At 40.6% G+C, this 17,654-nt stretch overlaps 1 protein-coding gene across 1 annotated transcript in view; it reads right to left on the minus strand.

Moving 5' to 3' along the window:
- Positions 1 to 17,654, minus strand: part of LOC145999622 (uncharacterized) — a 34,701-nt gene that overhangs the window by 14,500 nt on the left and 2,547 nt on the right. The window contains exon 2 of the mRNA XM_083136715.1: positions 8,114 to 8,275. Coding sequence (XP_082992841.1) covers positions 8,114 to 8,275 — 162 coding nt within the window. The remainder of the gene's footprint in view (positions 1 to 8,113; positions 8,276 to 17,654) is intronic.

Consider the following 17,654-nt stretch of genomic DNA (forward strand, 5'->3'; position numbering starts at 1 on the left):
AGCAAGGGATATATCTTTTCTTAAGGAAGAAATCGATAACAAAAAAGTCTGGGTGGCTCTCTAGATGCATCTATCTAAATGGTTATATAAATTTGGGGAAGATATTACGTTCATTCTTGCCAAGTATGCAGGAAAGTATCTTTCTCGCGAATTATTTCTCCAACGAGTATTACAAATCGGTCAGGATTAGTCACTTCTCTGTGAAGTTTGCAGCTATGTCAACACAATGCGAAAGCTCTGTGTTGTGGCACGACGCGACCTGGCTCGGTTGATTGTCTCATGGCTGCCACTGGGCTACCACCCCACCTCCTCGCTCGTTGACTGCGAAGACTTTTTCATGCCTCCGCGCATGCCTCTGTGCGCAGACCAGACTATGCTGGCCCAGAGCAAGTGAGAGAACAGCTGGGGATACGGCGAAGGAATTGAGGCGGCCGTAAGCTGGAACGCTTACGAGATTAAAATCTCCTCGTTCGTAAATGTATTAATTTAACTATATTTTGGCAAAGCAAGTGCTATTTCTTTTTCTGAGGGTAGAGCCATGGCACGGCGTGCCGCTGATAATACTAACTGTAGGAGTGAAAAGTACAGACTATAACTTTCGCAATTCTAGAAAATGGTGAATCAGGGTGTCTACAATTTCGTAAAAACAAAATTCCCCGACTTTTACAGGATTTACAGAACAAGCACCAAAATTTTCCAGACCAAGACATAAGGTTAATCCACGTTTATACAGGGTGTTTCTAAAGGTCGTTTACAATGCTTGGGAGGTGATTCCTCACACGAAAACAAGCAAAAAGTCTAAGTTCCATTTTTACGACAGAGGCTTCGTTTCCGAGATAGGAGCCTCGCAAAAGGTGACAAAGTGAACGTCACACTTAACTGGGACGAATACTATCACAGATAGAGAGGCGGTTCCAAGGGAATCATAAAGGAATCGTATGTGCTCAGTCCGGAAGTCACTATGAAAAGTTCACTGCACGCATGCGCAATGGAGTCCTCAAAGGAATTGGGGATTTCCAGCAACAACAATGCATGGAAAAGGTATGTAACGCAGCAAGAAGGACCGTGACAATGAGAAATGCGTTCAAGACAACACATCCCGACCTCAAACATCAAAACATGACCACCGAACACAAAATCCGAAAAGTTGAGCACGGTTGCATACCCCAGTTACACGCGAGGAATGAACGAATCATGTCATGTGGCATACGAGAGACAGGAGGAGGGAAAGAAAAACACAATATCAGATGATTGCGACAACGTGTATTTTTACACGCGACAACTGCGTAATATCCCCCCCACACACACACAACAAACAACAAATGCTACAATATCTTACGCACAGACAGTCCGTGTCACTGTACACCAACTGAAGATGTCACTTTCACCACACAAAGGGGGTGAGGAGCAATACCAAAAGTGTTCTCACTGGTATTTGCCGAGGGCAATAATCACAGACGTTTTTCAAAATGTCTGCCGTTTACTTCTACGCAGAGATGACAGCGACGAATCAAGGATTGTCGAGTACGAGCAAACAAGCCAGGTGTATCTGCTACCGTCGCGGCGGCGACGTTGATGCGAGCAACGAGGTCCTCAGCTGATGTGACAGGTGTGTCGTATACGAGGGTTTTCATTTCTCCCCAGAAGAAAAAATCGAGAGGGTTGAGATCTGGCGACCTCGGTGGCCAAGGCACAGGCTCATCCCTACCAATGAACCTATTGCGAAACACGTCATGCAGGAAATGTCGTACATTACGATCGAAATGAGCTGGTGCACCATCGTGTTGGTACCACATTTCTTGCCGCAGTGCCAAAGGTACGGTCTCCAACAGTTCAGGCAGAACCTCACTAAGAAATGCATGATACGTGCGACCATTCAGGCGAACAGGGAGAATGTATGGTCCAATTAAATGATTATGTACTATCCCGCACCACACATTCACTGAAAACCTGTGCTGGTGATGGGCCACAAAAAGTGCATGTGGGTTGTCAAAGTCCCATACATGACTGTTTCTACTATTGAAGACATCCATCCTGGTGAAAATGGCTTCATCTGTCCACAATACGTTTGCCCCGAAGTGAGGGTTTGTGTCCAGCTGATGCAACAACCATTGGCAAAACTCCATACGAGGGCGAAAGTCACGAGGTAACAGTTCTTGTACTTTCTGCAGTTTAAAAGGGTGCATTCCTTCATCTGACAACACTCGCCAAACATTCACATGAGACGTGTTTCGTGCCCGAGCGAGCACTCGCGTACTGGTGCCAGGATGTTCTGCGACCGCTGTTAACACATCTTCTGCAAACTGATGTGTGCGTACACTTCGGGGTCTTCCAACTTCTTGTCGCGGTGGTAACACTGACCCTGTTTCACGCAGTCGACTGTCCACTACCTGAAAGAAGGTGTGAGACGGTAAACGTCTATGTGGAAAGCGTTCTCCATAAAGACGCCTTGCCTCACGGCTATTACCACGTGCCTCCCCATACATGAGATGCATGTCTGCTAGCTGCTGGGTCGTATACGCAGCCATCTGTGTAATAGGGAGCTGGAACTGCAAAGTATTGTTTTTGTTTAACACTGGCACACTGCACAAATTGGCCGTATCACCGTACGAACACCACAGACCAATTGTTGCGATACTTGACTTGCCCACTCCACCACGTCAACTTCTTTCAATGCAACATACTAGTACTCTTCAATGCGTATGACAACCTAGAGCGAACTGCTGATCATATCCCAGCACCTGCAACACGATTGGGACGACTGCCGGAGAGAACCAACCCTTCGAGCTCCTCTCGCGGGAACAGCAGTCATGAAGGTCAAACGTAGACTACGAGAGCCAGACTTGCCTGTGCAGCGCTTCCAAAACTGGTCTCTTTTACGTCACAATGATCGCGTGCGAACACTTTTGGTATTGCTCCCCACCCCCTTTGTAAGGTGAAAGTGACATCTTTAGTTGGTGTACAGTGACACGGACTGTCTGTGCGTAAGATATTGTAGCATTTGTTGTTTGTTGTGTGTGTGGGGGGGGATATTACGCAGTTGTCGCGTGTAAAAATACACGTTGTCGCAATCATCTGATATTGTGTTTTTCTTTCCCTCCTCCTGTCTCTCGTATGCCACATGACATGATTCGTTCATTCCTCGCGTGTAACTGGGGTATGCAACCATGCTCAACTTTTCGGATTTTGTGTTCGGTGGTCATGTTTTGATGTTTGAGGTCGGGATGTGTTGTCTTGAACGCATTTCTCATTGTCACGGTCCTTCTTGCTGCGTTACATACCTTTTCCATGCATTGTTGTTGCTGGAAATCCCCAATTCCTTTGAGGACTCCATTGCGCATGCGTGCAGTGAACTTTTCATAGTGACTTCCGGACTGAGCACATACGATTCCTTTATGATTCCCTTGGAACCGCCTCTCTATCTGTGATAGTATTCGTCCCAGTTAGGTGTGACGTTCACTTTGTCACCTTTTGCGAGGCTCCTATCTCGGAAACGAAGCCTCAGTCATAAAAATGGAACTTATACTTTTTGCTTGTTTTCGTGTGAGGAATCACCTCCCAAGCGTTGTAAACGACCTTTAGAAACACCCTGTATACATGTGTTCTTGGCTAAACAGCACACTTAAATTCCCACTTAAGAGCATGAGGAACAGTTTCCGCCTGGCTCTTCTCTCCGCAGCAATGTTGCCACCTTAGCTCTTTTGGAGCCAGGTCCAGGCTCTTTAATGCACTTGTTTGGCTGTGAACTGGGTCGTCTGCCCTTATGCCCCACTATGATGCCATCACTGGCTCCAGCCAAATAACCAACTTTTGACATTAGTATACATTTTGCATGTGACATGATATTGTTATATTGGTTCAGTCACCCCACCCCTTAACTCCCCTGCTACTTTTTTACATCGCTGTGACTGATGCAAAGATGACATAATATTGTTATCTGGGAATCCTTTACATTCGATTTCATATGACCATCGGTGGATTATTGACTTGGGTGATGCCACCAGATCCAGAGGGTGAAAACTAAGAATAAATTGTCATCACTTTAGAGTTAACAGTAATAGCAGCTCCCACCACCCCTTTGACAACTAAAATTACCCTAGAAGTCTTCATAAATCTAGCTACTTGAAAGTCAGTTTTAACTCCATTTAAGGTGAAATTTAGCTCATTTATGCACATCAGGTTTGGCAACACTGCCAGGATGTCCGTAGGAGGCAAGCAAAAATGCATTGTGATGATGGGAGTATCATTTGATTTGTTCTCTTGGGAATATCAAACTTCTGATGGCAAAGAAAAATATATCAACGGAAAGAGGACAAATTGAAGATATAATTGAAACTTCCATTTGATTAACAGTAACTTGAAGTTGATTCCCCATAAGGAATACATGGGATTCTGAAAATTCTTATTCATCATAGATTTTTCAAATATCATATCTAGCTTAACCTTTACTCCCCCATGATACCATATGGTATCATCAGAGTAAAGTCATACTGGTCCAACGATCCCTTATGGTATCATGGTGCTGGTTACGAAAGGAATGTGCTTTTTGGACCTTCATACTCTTATGTTTGGGTGGAAACTCTGACACAGGTCTGAAGCAAGCCTGGGAAATTCACGTTGATAACCAACCTCTCCCCCTCTGCAACATATCCATGCCACATTTCCGAACAGAGTTTCACATTTTGGCTCGTTATTCAACTTGTATGGCACCCAGGAACATGAAACATGTTTCATTCACTTTGGAAACGTCCATTCTTTGAAAAGAATACTAAGGTTTGCGCTTTCTCCCCAAAATAGCGGGAGAAGCGGGGGCAAACTCCAGATTTTTATGTTTTTTTCCATTGAAATTCAGGGGTCGCAGCCCCCAAACCCCCTTCCTCGGTTCGGCATTCTGAATTGTACATGGTTGCATCCTCTGATGTTTTAGCTGCAAAATAAAACTTATCTGAAGTAGATTGCTCCCATAGTGCCAGAGTTATCACAATTTTCCTCCAAAAATGCAAATTACCTATTTTTCGTAAAAAAAATATTTTAAAAAATCACATTTTGGCTTATTATTCAACTTGTATGGCACCCAAGAACATGAAACATGTTTCATTCTCTTGAAAAATGTCCATTCTTTGAAAAGAATACTAAAGTTCGCACCTTCTCCCCAAAATAGCAGGAGAAGAGGGGGGCAAACTTAAGATTTTTATGTTTTTTGCATTGAAATTCAGGATTCGTGCCCCCCAAGCCCCCTTCCTCGGCCCGGCATTCCGAATTGTACACGGTTGCATGCGCTGATGTTCTAGCTGCAAAACAAAAGTTATCCGAAGTAGATTGCTGACATAGTGCCATTTGGACAATATTGAAATAAATGCACAACTGGTGCAAAACTGTAACTCTTCCCCTTAACATAGTTTTTAGAATATTCACCTCATATGTTAAAGTTAATAATGACACGGGAAACTGAACAGATACTAACTGCTGGACAGGGCCAATCAGGGTTGAGCACTTATGTATTGACCAATGGTTATTTTTTTTATATACAAGAGTCGTTCAAGGTTGACCGGGATTTTCGTACGTAAAAAATCGATGAATAGCCGGATCATGATGAAACGTGCGGGTGACGTAATGTATTCCTTCGCGAGTAACTAGCGCCTGGCATGATGTATTTCGCGCATGCGCAGCAGTTGCAGCGAACATGGCGGCAAGCAGTGTGTCTGTGGCTGTGGAGCAGCGGTGTGTAATCAAATTTCTCGTGAAGGAGAAAGTGAAACCAGCTGAGATTTTCAGACGATTGCAAACACAGTATGGTGAACAAACGATGTCGCGGACAAGAGTGTACGAATGGTGTGAGCAGTTTCGCGAAGGACGGGAGCTGGTGACAAATGAAGTGCATGGACACATTCGCCCGACTGCAGTCATACCAGTGAATATCGCACGTGTTGAGCAAATGATTCTTGAGAACCGGCGAGTAACAGTGTGGGATATTGCTGCCGAGGTGAATATCAGTGTGGGGAGTGTTGAGACAATCATTCATGACCACTTACGCTTCCGGAAAATCTGTGCAAGGTGGGTTCCCCGCCAGCTGACATTCGATCAGAAGTGGACACGCAGGACGGTCTGTGAACAGCTTCTGAATCGGTTTCGAGCAGAAGGTGATGAATTGTTGCAATCCATCATCATGTGTGATGAAACATGGTTGCACAATTCAACCCCAGAGACCAAAAGACGCAGCATGGAGTGACGGCATAAAGGTTCCCCGCCCCCCAAGAAAAGCAAAACGCAGCCGTCCGCTGGAAAGATCATGGCAAGTGTCTTCTGGGACATGAAGGGCTTTATCCTTGTGGATTTTGTGGACAAAGGGAGCACGATTAATGCCCAGTATTACTCCACATTGTTGAGTGGTGCTGTACGAAAGTCCATTCGCAAGAAAAGACCAGGGATGTTGTCTGGAAATGTCATTCTTCTCCATGACAATGCCCACCCTCACACGGCCAATGTGACAACAACAACTCTGGCCGACATGCGCTGTGAAGTTCTGCCCCATCCCCCCTACAGTCTGGATTTAGCCCCCAGTGATTATCATTTGTTTGCACCCCTTAAAGACCATCTGGGAGGGAAGAAATTCACGACAGATGAAGCACTGCGGAGCGATGTCCTCCAGTGGCTACGACAACAACCAAGTTCTTTCTACGCCAAAGGAATTCGGGAGCTGCCAGAACGATGGCAACGGTGCCTCGGCGCGCACGGAGAATACTTTGAAAAACTGACATAGTTTGGTGTTTCTTCTGCTACCTATTTCCTCTGCAGAAATAAAAGTCCCGATCAACCTTGAACGACCCTTGTATATAGCAAAGTTTAGTAATGCAATATGAGTATTATTATACGTATTAATCTCAATGCAACCAAACACAACTCACAAATTACAACATGAAAGGGATAAATGCCAATAGTCACTGTAGTTGATTTCTACGTGAAATAGTTCAAAACATGACCTTTTCCTAGAGCATTTAATATACAATTTCAACTGTAACTACCTGCAATACTCAGTAAATTACACTGAGGTATAGTTTGTTCACAACAAATTTTGAATTTCTTACTTGCCCTTTCTTTGCTTGTTCAAAAACCTCCTCTTAGTGCACTACTACAAAAATTGTAATTTTCCAGTAAAACAGTAAATTTTCCTGACATTTCTAGACTGATAGACCCCCCCCCCCCTGCGTGTTCTATGTATGCATGAATGAATGTACTGTTATGATCCGTCACTGACCTATGCTTATAATGCAATCAACTTCTTGCACACTTGCCTCCCCGATGGCGCAGTGGTAGCGTCATCACCTTGTAATCAAGGGGTCCCAGGTTCGATTCTCGGTGGAGGCACGTAGTGGTTCGGATCCCACTTTAAACTGTAGGTCCAGTCCCGATTAGCCTTACTGTGCATAAAGTGGACTTAAAACAACAAATCAATCCAATTCTTGCACACTTGCCCACTATATGTGCACTACTGGGTGCCTCAGTCTAAATAAACAAGTAAAAAAAAAGTGCTCCCCTGTGCTTAGCACCACACCATAAAGGCATATAGGGGGTGTGAGGGTAATGCCCAACACTTTCTTGATCCGGTCATGAGTGGAGGTGATGTGATCAGCACCATGCCTGACCACTTTTACCTCCCAGGGTTTCCCCCCCAGGTACCCATGTCATTCGACACTGGGTGGGCACCGAGGCCGCTTCCAACGTTAGAAAAGTTCCCGGATTTGAACTGGCCGGGGATCGAACCCGGGACCTTTAGCATGGTAGTCAGACGCGTTACCAACTGAGCCACCGCAGCCACTTTCAGTATAAATAGAGTACAGAAAAAAAACAACAAATAAAATGTACACATTGTTCAGCATGTTCCTTTGTGAGCCCCTGTACAATGCAACTGTTTTCTGTTTCTTCTTATGTGTATTTAGTTTGTACCATCATTTCTATCACCCTGTTAATGATTTCATTCATATTAAAAGAAAAAATAATAAAATAAATATTTCATTTTTTAAAAAAATTAAGATCACTGGAAACCAACGCGTAAAACACGCATGGTCATTTTGCTTTCTCACCATTTAAAAAGAAGAAAAGAAAAAACCTTTACCTCATCACTTGATTTTCTTTTACTTCCCTCTTCTACAGATAAGATATCCTCATTGAGGAGGTTTCTTGATTCATGACACATGTCGCAAAAGTCTTGGAATTCCTCCAGCATGTATATGCACGAATAGCACACAAACTTTGGCAAACTGTCATCCTTTTCAACCTGGAATAGAGAAACTGAAGTCATAAGTCTTCCCCGAAAACATGCACGATCAATAACAATTAAATTCTACTTCTCACATTAACCCTTATCCGGGCAAGCTATTTTTGTAACGTGTCCGGGCAAGCAGTGTCTGTCGGACACTGCATTGTTTTAAATGGTTCTTGCCCTTCTAATGTGACATTTTTATGATTGATCGCTGTGGAATCAAGCGAGTAACATGATATTTAACCTAATCATCATTGTTATGTCCATAATTCTTGTATACATCATCATCATCATCATTGTAATTGCATGTTGTTGTAATTTTTGCAGCATAGTATATGAAAAATGTTAGGCTGGAAGGTGGTGTGAAGAAATTGTTCAATTTACTCATATATTTTTCATTTTTTCAATTTTAGCGTTAATAATATTTTATGTGATGTCTTATTACATACTTTATTTTTTATTAAAAATTTGTTAATACATATTCAAGTAGACTTCTTTACATACCACGCCTTAACCAAGTGGTCCAGCCAAATATTCCCCATTTATAATTTTTAACAAAATTCTTCAACAATTGTCAACAGTTTGAAATAAACATACAAATAAAAGGCTCAGCAGAGCTTATAATACTCAAAATAATTAATATAACACAAGTCACAGTGTGTTTTATAAAGCCATTTTTTCTCAAATCACCCAAGGAAAGAATTTTTGAGAGAAAAAATAATAACACCATTTAAGCCTTGATTCCATGATAACCAAAAACTCAATATGGGGTCAATCCATATGAATTCATACAACCTGGTTGCTTGACCATTTTTAAAAAAGATTATTTTTTCTGGGGTGTGAGCCTCATATATTGACAGTTCAGAACCACTCTTATTTTATTTTTACTATCACCGATTTGAAGATGGCGGGCATTTTTTTATCATGGCGCGCGTCATTTTCTCCATTCGTAAGCAACAGCGGCAACTTTTTTTTCTCAGCTCTGGTAAGTCCTACGACAATGAGACAAAATCTGTGATGTTAAGCACATTATAGGTTACAATTATATTTCTGTGTAATTTTCTAAATATTATTCCTTCATAATAAATTTGAAGGTCAAAATTGTGTATTTTAATCGCTCAAAATGACATTTTCGGACATTTTTTTTGGGGGGGAAGGCAGTTTGACACTTGAATTTTTTTGTGCAAGTACCTGTGTACCAATAAAGTATGTCAAAATTATTAGAAGCTTGAGACTTTAATATTTGTTTTTCTACAGGGTCATAAACATGTACTTTTTCTTAAAAAATAAAATTCCAAGTTCAGGGTTAAATATCTCTGGTGGGCAGTTGTTTAAAAATCTGAAATTTGTACACAATACAGTACTTCATGATAAGTAACTTCAGTAAAAATTTTGAGTTTGAGATTTAATTGGTTTAAGAGATACAAAACTCGTGAAAAAATTCAACATTTTGCATTAAATATGGCATGTCTAATTTCATTTCTTATTAACATTTTGTGTTGAAATTCTGCAAACTGTAATTTGGAATGTCAATGAACAACATTACAATCCTGAAATGGCTCTGCAATAAAGTATATATACGAGGGCATGCTGAAAAGTAACGCTTCCTATATTTTTATTTTCTTTGTTACCTTGTAAACGCATTTTGGATTTTGAGCAACCATACATTGCACTTATAAGACTTTCCCGCTTCTCAATTGAAGGTTTCAAACTTCTATCGCCAGGGGGTGCTGAACTATTGCGAGGAAAATGGCAGCATGTAACCATGCAATGTCGGTGAATCGCCTGAAGTAGCGTGCAGTGATTGAGTTTCTAAACGCAGAAAATGTGCTACAAATTGACATTCATCTGAGAGTGAGGGCACTTTATGGGGATGAATGTGTAGACATCAGTACTGTGCGATCGTGGGCTGTTCATGCTCGTCAAGATAACCCCAGCTAAAGAAATCTCAGCTATGTGAGAGAATGGAATGAAAGGCACGAAATGCAACTGATGGAGGTCATCGGAATCGATCACTGCAAGCTACTTCAGGCGATTCACCGACATTGCATGGTTACATGCTGCCATTTTCCTCGCAATAGTTCAGCACCCCCTGGCGATAGAAGTTTGAAACCTTCAATTGAGAAGCGGGAAAGTCTTATAAGTGCAATGTATGGTTGCTCAAAATCCAAAATGCGTTTACAAGGTAACAAAGAAAATAAAAATATAGGAAGCGTTACTTTTCAGCATGCCCTCGTATATATACTTTATTGCAGAGCCATTTCAGGATTGTAATGTTGTTCATTGACATTCCAAATTACAGTTTGCAGAATTTCAACACAAAATGTTAATAAGAAATGAAATTAGACATGCCATATTTAATGCAAAATGTTGAATTTTTTCACGAGTTTTGTATCTCTTAAACCAATTAAATCTCAAACTCAAAATTTTTACTGAAGTTACTTATCATGAAGTACTGTATTGTGTACAAATTTCAGATTTTTAAACAACTGCCCACCAGAGATATTTAACCCTGAACTTGGAATTTTATTTTTTAAGAAAAAGTACATGTTTATGACCCTGTAGAAAAACAAATATTAAAGTCTCAAGCTTCTAATAATTTTGACATACTTTATTGGTACAAAGGTACTTGCACAAAAAAATTCAAGTGTCAAACTGCCTTCCCCCCCAAAAAAAATGTCCGAAAATGTCATTTTGAGCGATTAAAATACACAATTTTGACCTTCAAATTTATTATGAAGGAATAATATTTAGAAAATTACACAGAAATATAATTGTAACCTATAATGTGCTTAACATCACAGATTTTGTCTCATTGTCGTAGGACTTACCAGAGCTGAGAAAAAAAAGTTGCCGCTGTTGCTTACGAATGGAGAAAATGACGCGCGCCATGATAAAAAAATGCCCGCCATCTTCAAATCGGTGATAGTAAAAATAAAATAAGAGTGGTTCTGAACTGTCAATATATGAGGCTCACACCCCACAAAAAATAAACGTTTTTAAAAATGGTCAAGCAACCAGGTTGTATGAATTCATATGGATTGACCCTATGTTGACCAAGGCAGAATGTATTTTATTTTAAAACAACTAAAACGTCGTCTATTTTATGTTTTAAAATAAATTCTGCCTTGGTCAGAATATTAAGTTTTTAGAAAAAAATAACTTCACATTATAGCGATTAAGACATTTTAGATTTATTGAGCCCTAACTCATTATCAGTTTACGTCTGTAACAGCTGTGACTTTGCCCTGAACCTTACCATTCTTTCGTTCATCAAATGTAGGGAAACAAGTTTCCGATTACTGCTTGGTGGGACACCAGTGTAGCTCCACCCCATGGTAAACATGAAAAGATGAACTTGTGCATGCACATGAACTAGCAATCAGTGCAGGGTAATCTTATCTAGTTGGATTGTGGATATTATGTGGGGATATACGGGGGATGTGGAATCAATTTTTGTCATAAGAAGTTTGTTGATGAAGAGCATGTGGAACAGTTTCCGCGAGGCCGTTCCCTCCATGGCAATGTTGCCATCTTAACTCTCTTGGAGCCAGATCTGGCTCTTTTGTGTACTCGTTTGGCTATGAACTGTGGCACCTGCCCCCGTGCCCCACTATCTATGATGCAATCACAGGCTCCGGCCCACATAGACCAACTTTTGCCATGAATATATATTTTGCACGTGACGTAATGTTGTTGTATTGGCCGAGTTGCCCCACCCTCTCTTACCTCCCCAGCAACTGTTTTATAGTGCCGTGTTTGATGTGAATGACATAATATTGTTATCAGAGAATCCCTTATTTTCGATTTCATACGACCATTGGTGGATTATTGACATTGGTGATTTTGCCAGATCAAGACGGTGAAAACTAACAATAAAGTGTCATCACTTTAAAGTTAACGGTAACAGAAGCGCTCCCACCCCATTGACAACTAACATTACACTAGGAGGCACATTATCCAGCCTTCATAATACTTGCTCCTTGAAAGTCAGTTTTAACTCCATTTAAGGAGAAATTTAGCTCTGTCATGTGCATCAGGTTTGGCAACACTGCCAGGATTGCCATGGGAGGCAAGGAGAAATGCATTGCACTTATGGGAGTATTGTTTGATTTTTTCTCTTGGGAATATCAAACTTCCGATGGATTAGAAAAACATCAAAACTTCTATTTGATTTGCCGTAACTTGATGTTGAAGTTCATTCTCCATAAGGCATAAATGGGATTCGTAAAATTCTTATTGAACATATTTTTCAAAAGTGTGTTTAGCTTAATAATCAACATAAAAAAATTCTTCCACTTGCAACATGGGGAAAAAATTCATACTCTTGCATATGCCCAGTTTTTTTTTGTCGCAGTGCCCATTCAGACAATACTGAAATAAATGCCCAACTGGTGCAAAACTATAACTCCTCCCCTTAAGTGAGTTTTTGTTTCATTGCTCAGCATGTGTTTGAGAGGGTAAAGTGATTTCAGTTTGATTACAAACCTTTTAGGTGAGAGAAGACAAAATAAGAATTAGAGAAACCCAAAAAAGAGGGTGGAATTGTGCCAAACAGGAGACATATTTCACAGTAATGGATGATATTCAATTTGCAACTTTCCCCTAAATTCATTGTGCAAAATTACACTCACCACCATGTTTCCAGGAAATGTTTCCTAGCATGTTGTAAACACATTTGATAAGAATTGCAAGTTAAATACAGTGCTCAAAGTGGAGGAAATGCAAACGGATGCTATACCCCATTTAAGATATGCATAAACCATCCCTAACTCGATCCATAATCTCCAAGTTGAATCATACAAGAACCTTCTCATCCCAAACTCGAACAAACAGCACCACCCACCTCCCCCAGCAAGGAATTTCCATTTCAAGCATCGACTAAATGTAGCCTAGCATTTTGCCTAGTCCTTTAACAATGACCAGAGTATCTAAAAAAAGGTTGTTATTTGACCAAAAACTATGTTGTGTGTAAGTAACACCCGAAAGAAATTCAAGACTAGATAGACACTAAAGTCTGCCTGGCCAAAGAACGGACTTGAGGAAACCCAGACTTTCCACCTCCATTCAATGTGGAAAAAACCGGTGTTGGTACCGGTTTCTTCATGCCTGATTTTTGTCCAGTTGTACACAACACCTCTTCCTGTCAACATGCCCCCTTCGCTTGCTATGCTATGGCTTTGCGGTTCATGTGACCCTCCCTGGCTTCAACAGAAAAGATAAAAATAGAACTCCATTCTTTGGCCGGAACCACTGTAAGTTCCTTGTGGAAATTGGGCCTCTCCAGTAACACAGTGGCTAATGCTGACACCTAATAATAATAAGAGGTCGAGGATTTGATTCCCGGTGGAGGCACATTTTTAACTGTAGGCCTAGTGTCGATTAGTCCCGATTGATTCCAGGGATGGGTGAATTAAGGTTGGAATTTTTCAGGCCTTGTCCCCTCCTAAAATGGCTCTGGGGCTTAACGGCCTCAGATCCTGGGGGCAGATCAATGAGTGTGGTGCTGATCACATCACCTCCAAAATGGATGAAATTGAGAATGTATCGGTCCCTACCGCACATCCTCTATATGAGCCTACATGGCACGGTGCTATATCCAGCAGGAACTGAACTTTTATTAATATTTTTATTTACCAAGTATGTAACTGTTTTAAACATGACTTACTTTGCATGATTGTTGGAACATTACAGTACCATATTAAATTTTTAACTGGAGGCCTACTGTCCAGTCCATCTGTGAATATGAGAATTATGTTCCGAAAGTGTCAAATTGTGCACTTTTTAAAAAACGCAGCAACATAGTGTCATTTTTTGTATGTGTAGTTCAATGCACATGCTGATTGATAACATAAAACTTAGCATAAAGAAACATCATTTGGAAAATCGCACTATCCTAATCACCAAACAAAGCATGAAGGCATGATCTCTTGCAAATCAACTATGCCACACATCCATCCACACACACAGAATAATGCACACAGCACTTATTTTGCTACATACTTGTTATTGCTTGCCATACATCGTGTTGGTTTGGTCAGATTTCCTATATCGCCCTGCGCTGCTGTCTTCAAATTGAATATCATCCATTTGAGTAAAAAATGCAGGTTAACACAACACAAAAGATGGAGCCAAAGTGATCTAGTCGGTAGAGCGACTGAAACAGGAAGACCCAGGTTCAATTACTGTTGTGGTTGATCTAAGGTCAGAATTTTTCCGGCCATGTTCCCACATAAAATGGCTCGGGGCTCACCCAGCTTCAAATGAATGGGTGCAGAGGGTGTTAAAGGCACCAGGAGCGAGCACCTCCAAAACAGCCAACATCACAGGATGTGTAAAACCTGGCCCCACATTTCTCCTAGATATGCCTCATGGCATGGTGCAAGGTGCATTGGGAACTTCACCTTCTACCTTACAACACGAAAGCTGAAAATTTCTGCAATTTTGGTATGCTGTTAACATCGACGCAAAGACACGGGCACTTGTTTGAATCAACTTTAGTTCAAAAATTCTTTGTCCGGTAAAACTTCGGTATGGTCCCAACACCTCTCACTCGTTTCTTTAGTCATTTTTAACATTTGTACTTACCTATTCTGCATTACGAACGATTGTTCAAGGTGGTATTTTGCAGTGGCGAAGCTAAGGCGTAAATACTGGGTAGGCTGAAAAATCTGCTTATATTTTTTTATACAGCAGGTTCATGCGTCGATTCTTGTTGGTCGCAAAAGTATCAATTACTCTTTCCTTGAAGCCTTGATCAATAGAAAATTCTTTAACCAGTTTTTTTTTTCAATGGCTATTGTACTGAGAGAACTTTATCTTTTATTTTTCATTGAATTACGGAGATATTTTTCTTGCTCTCTTGAGGGTGCTCATACTTCTTTCGGAGGAAGCTGGGAATGTCAAGACCAACTTGATAAGTTGTGTTACTTCTTTGTAGATTGTTTGAAGATCATTGCTAACTATGAATTTTAGAAGGTCTGCAGGAGGTAAATGCTTTTCTTCATCATCATAGATATTCTTTAAATCATTTTTTAATCGTTCTTTGTTGAAAAATGGATATGTGGACAGAAGGTTAATTAATTTCATCACAGGAAAATGTAGTTTATATTCCCCAAAGCTATTTTGGTCTACCAATTCAACAAATTTTATCTTATCAAGATCTCCAAAATGTATTTCCAGTTGCACAGTCAGTGTGTCCAATATTTCGTAGGTTAAGCATCTGAGAGCCACGAAGTCTTGTCCACTTACATTTATTTTACTGCAAATCATCTTAGAGTTTCCAACACAATTTCACAGTATTATATTTTTATAACATAAATACACTATGTGACACACACACACAAACACACGCGCGGATGCACTTGAAGTAAATTAACATTCAACAATGCAGCACGTGAACGACGGACGCACTTTGCACGAGAAGAAGCACAACAGGTTTGGTTCTGAGGCTAGCCGCTTTTACCCAGCGAATCGGCGGTCCCTTCCCCTTCCCCTCCCCTCCCAGTACACAGAGCTCACGCTGTAGCTGCCTTTTAAACGCGAGGCTTTTCGTCAAAAGCCTCACTGTTCGGCCCGAACACGCTCTCTCTTTCTGGCCTGCCTGACGAGATATATGGAAGGATCGGCGGAACCAAACGTTCGGATTACATAGTTTAATTCGTTTTAACGAACTTTGATTGTTACAGGGTATAAGAACATTTTAATTTCAACATTTTTTTGGGTAGGCTAAGCCTCAAAAGCCTCATAGGAGCTTCGCCACTGGTATTTTGCTTTTTTCACGAAAATAATTTCAATTTGTGACATGAGGAGTAATTAATGTTGTTCCTTATTTCGCTTCTGTAAGACACATTATGGTGAGACAGCTTGACTAGCATGGTACATCATCATTGGGTATGCAGTGTTTCCAACCTTGTCAACCGAAAAATTCCCACGAACCATTCACGGATAGCCCCACAAACCATGCACTGATAGCCCCAACTCATGAATAGCCTCATGAACCATGCATGTATAGCCTCAGAAACTGAAAAATCCTCAAGAACCATGCATGCTTAGCCCCACAAACCCTTCACAGATAGCCCCACAGACCATGCACAGATAGCACCACAAACCATGCACAGTAAGGTTAGGTTAGGTTCAGTTACGTTAGGCAAACATAGTTAAAATTTTCACGTTCTTGCAAAAAATGGCATTGTTCGAATCACTGACAGGAAGTTACGTCATCAAACATTCGCAACATTTGGTTCACGTACTGCAAGGAAATGAAAGGAACGAAAATTGTGCGTTGGAGAGATAATTCTATTCAAAAATACATGATTTCCCGGTGAAATAGATTCCAATGCTACAGAAACTCATTTCTGTAAGTAGTTTCTTGTGTAAAAATTAAGAAATCCGTTGGGACCGTTTCGAAGTTTTACCCTTTGTCCAAGGACCGTCAATTGTTATTTATGGTTCTAATTCATAAGTGCTTCAATGTACCAGTGTGAATTTTCATTCCAAAATTTGACTTTATTTACATATGGTAGCTGTCATTATGGTGCCTGACTACCATGTGAGACACCCAGATTTGATACCCGGCTGGGATAAAAAAAAAAAAAAAAAGGAAAAGTGCTCCACTATGCTTAACACCATGCCATGAAGGCATATAGGGGGTGTGGGAGAACTGGGAATTTATCCACCTGTTCAAGTGGGTCCGATGCTCACCCAGTGTCATATCAAGTGGGTACCTGGAGGAAACTCTGTGGGGATAAAGGGCAGCCCAAGTTTCTTTGGTTTTATTGCAATTTCATCATGCTACAAATGCAATTTTTACATGTTTGATTTCGATTCACATCTGTTAACACATACTGCAGAGTTTTAGTGATTACTTAAGATTTTGTGCAATATAGGCTATGCTTCGTGGTAATGTATGGCACGTGAGATTCTGTTCTCTTAACATTAAAATAAAATCCCTAAATCCATTCTACTAATGTTCCGATTCTATTTTATTCCCACTAGTCTCAGATACTTACAGTCGCTTGTCAATGGAAAATACATTGTCCATGGGAAACCTGCATGCTTGAATAAGGTAATTTTTAAGTTGTTTTTTCAACATAACTAACTTTTTTTTTCGAAATCCAAATTGTGCATTTTACTTTAAAGAAGGTTGAAATTTCGTGTGACAATGATTTAAAAATTTCTACAATAATTAGTCATTTGGTAACAGTTTAGTATATCAGACACACATTAAAATCGAATATTTTGTGTTTCGAATGGTTCGTACTTACCAATTGTGTATTGCGGAACATAGTCCAAAGTGCCATTATGCTTTTTACATGAAAAGAAACACAATTTTTCACATACAGTGATTTTTTTTATTCCTTTCTTCGCTTCCGTAACACACAATATGGCAGGC

Source organism: Lepisma saccharinum, chromosome 15 (assembly GCF_977018435.1).
Source record: "Lepisma saccharinum chromosome 15, izLepSacc3.1, whole genome shotgun sequence".
NCBI lineage: Eukaryota > Metazoa > Arthropoda > Insecta > Zygentoma > Lepismatidae > Lepisma > Lepisma saccharinum.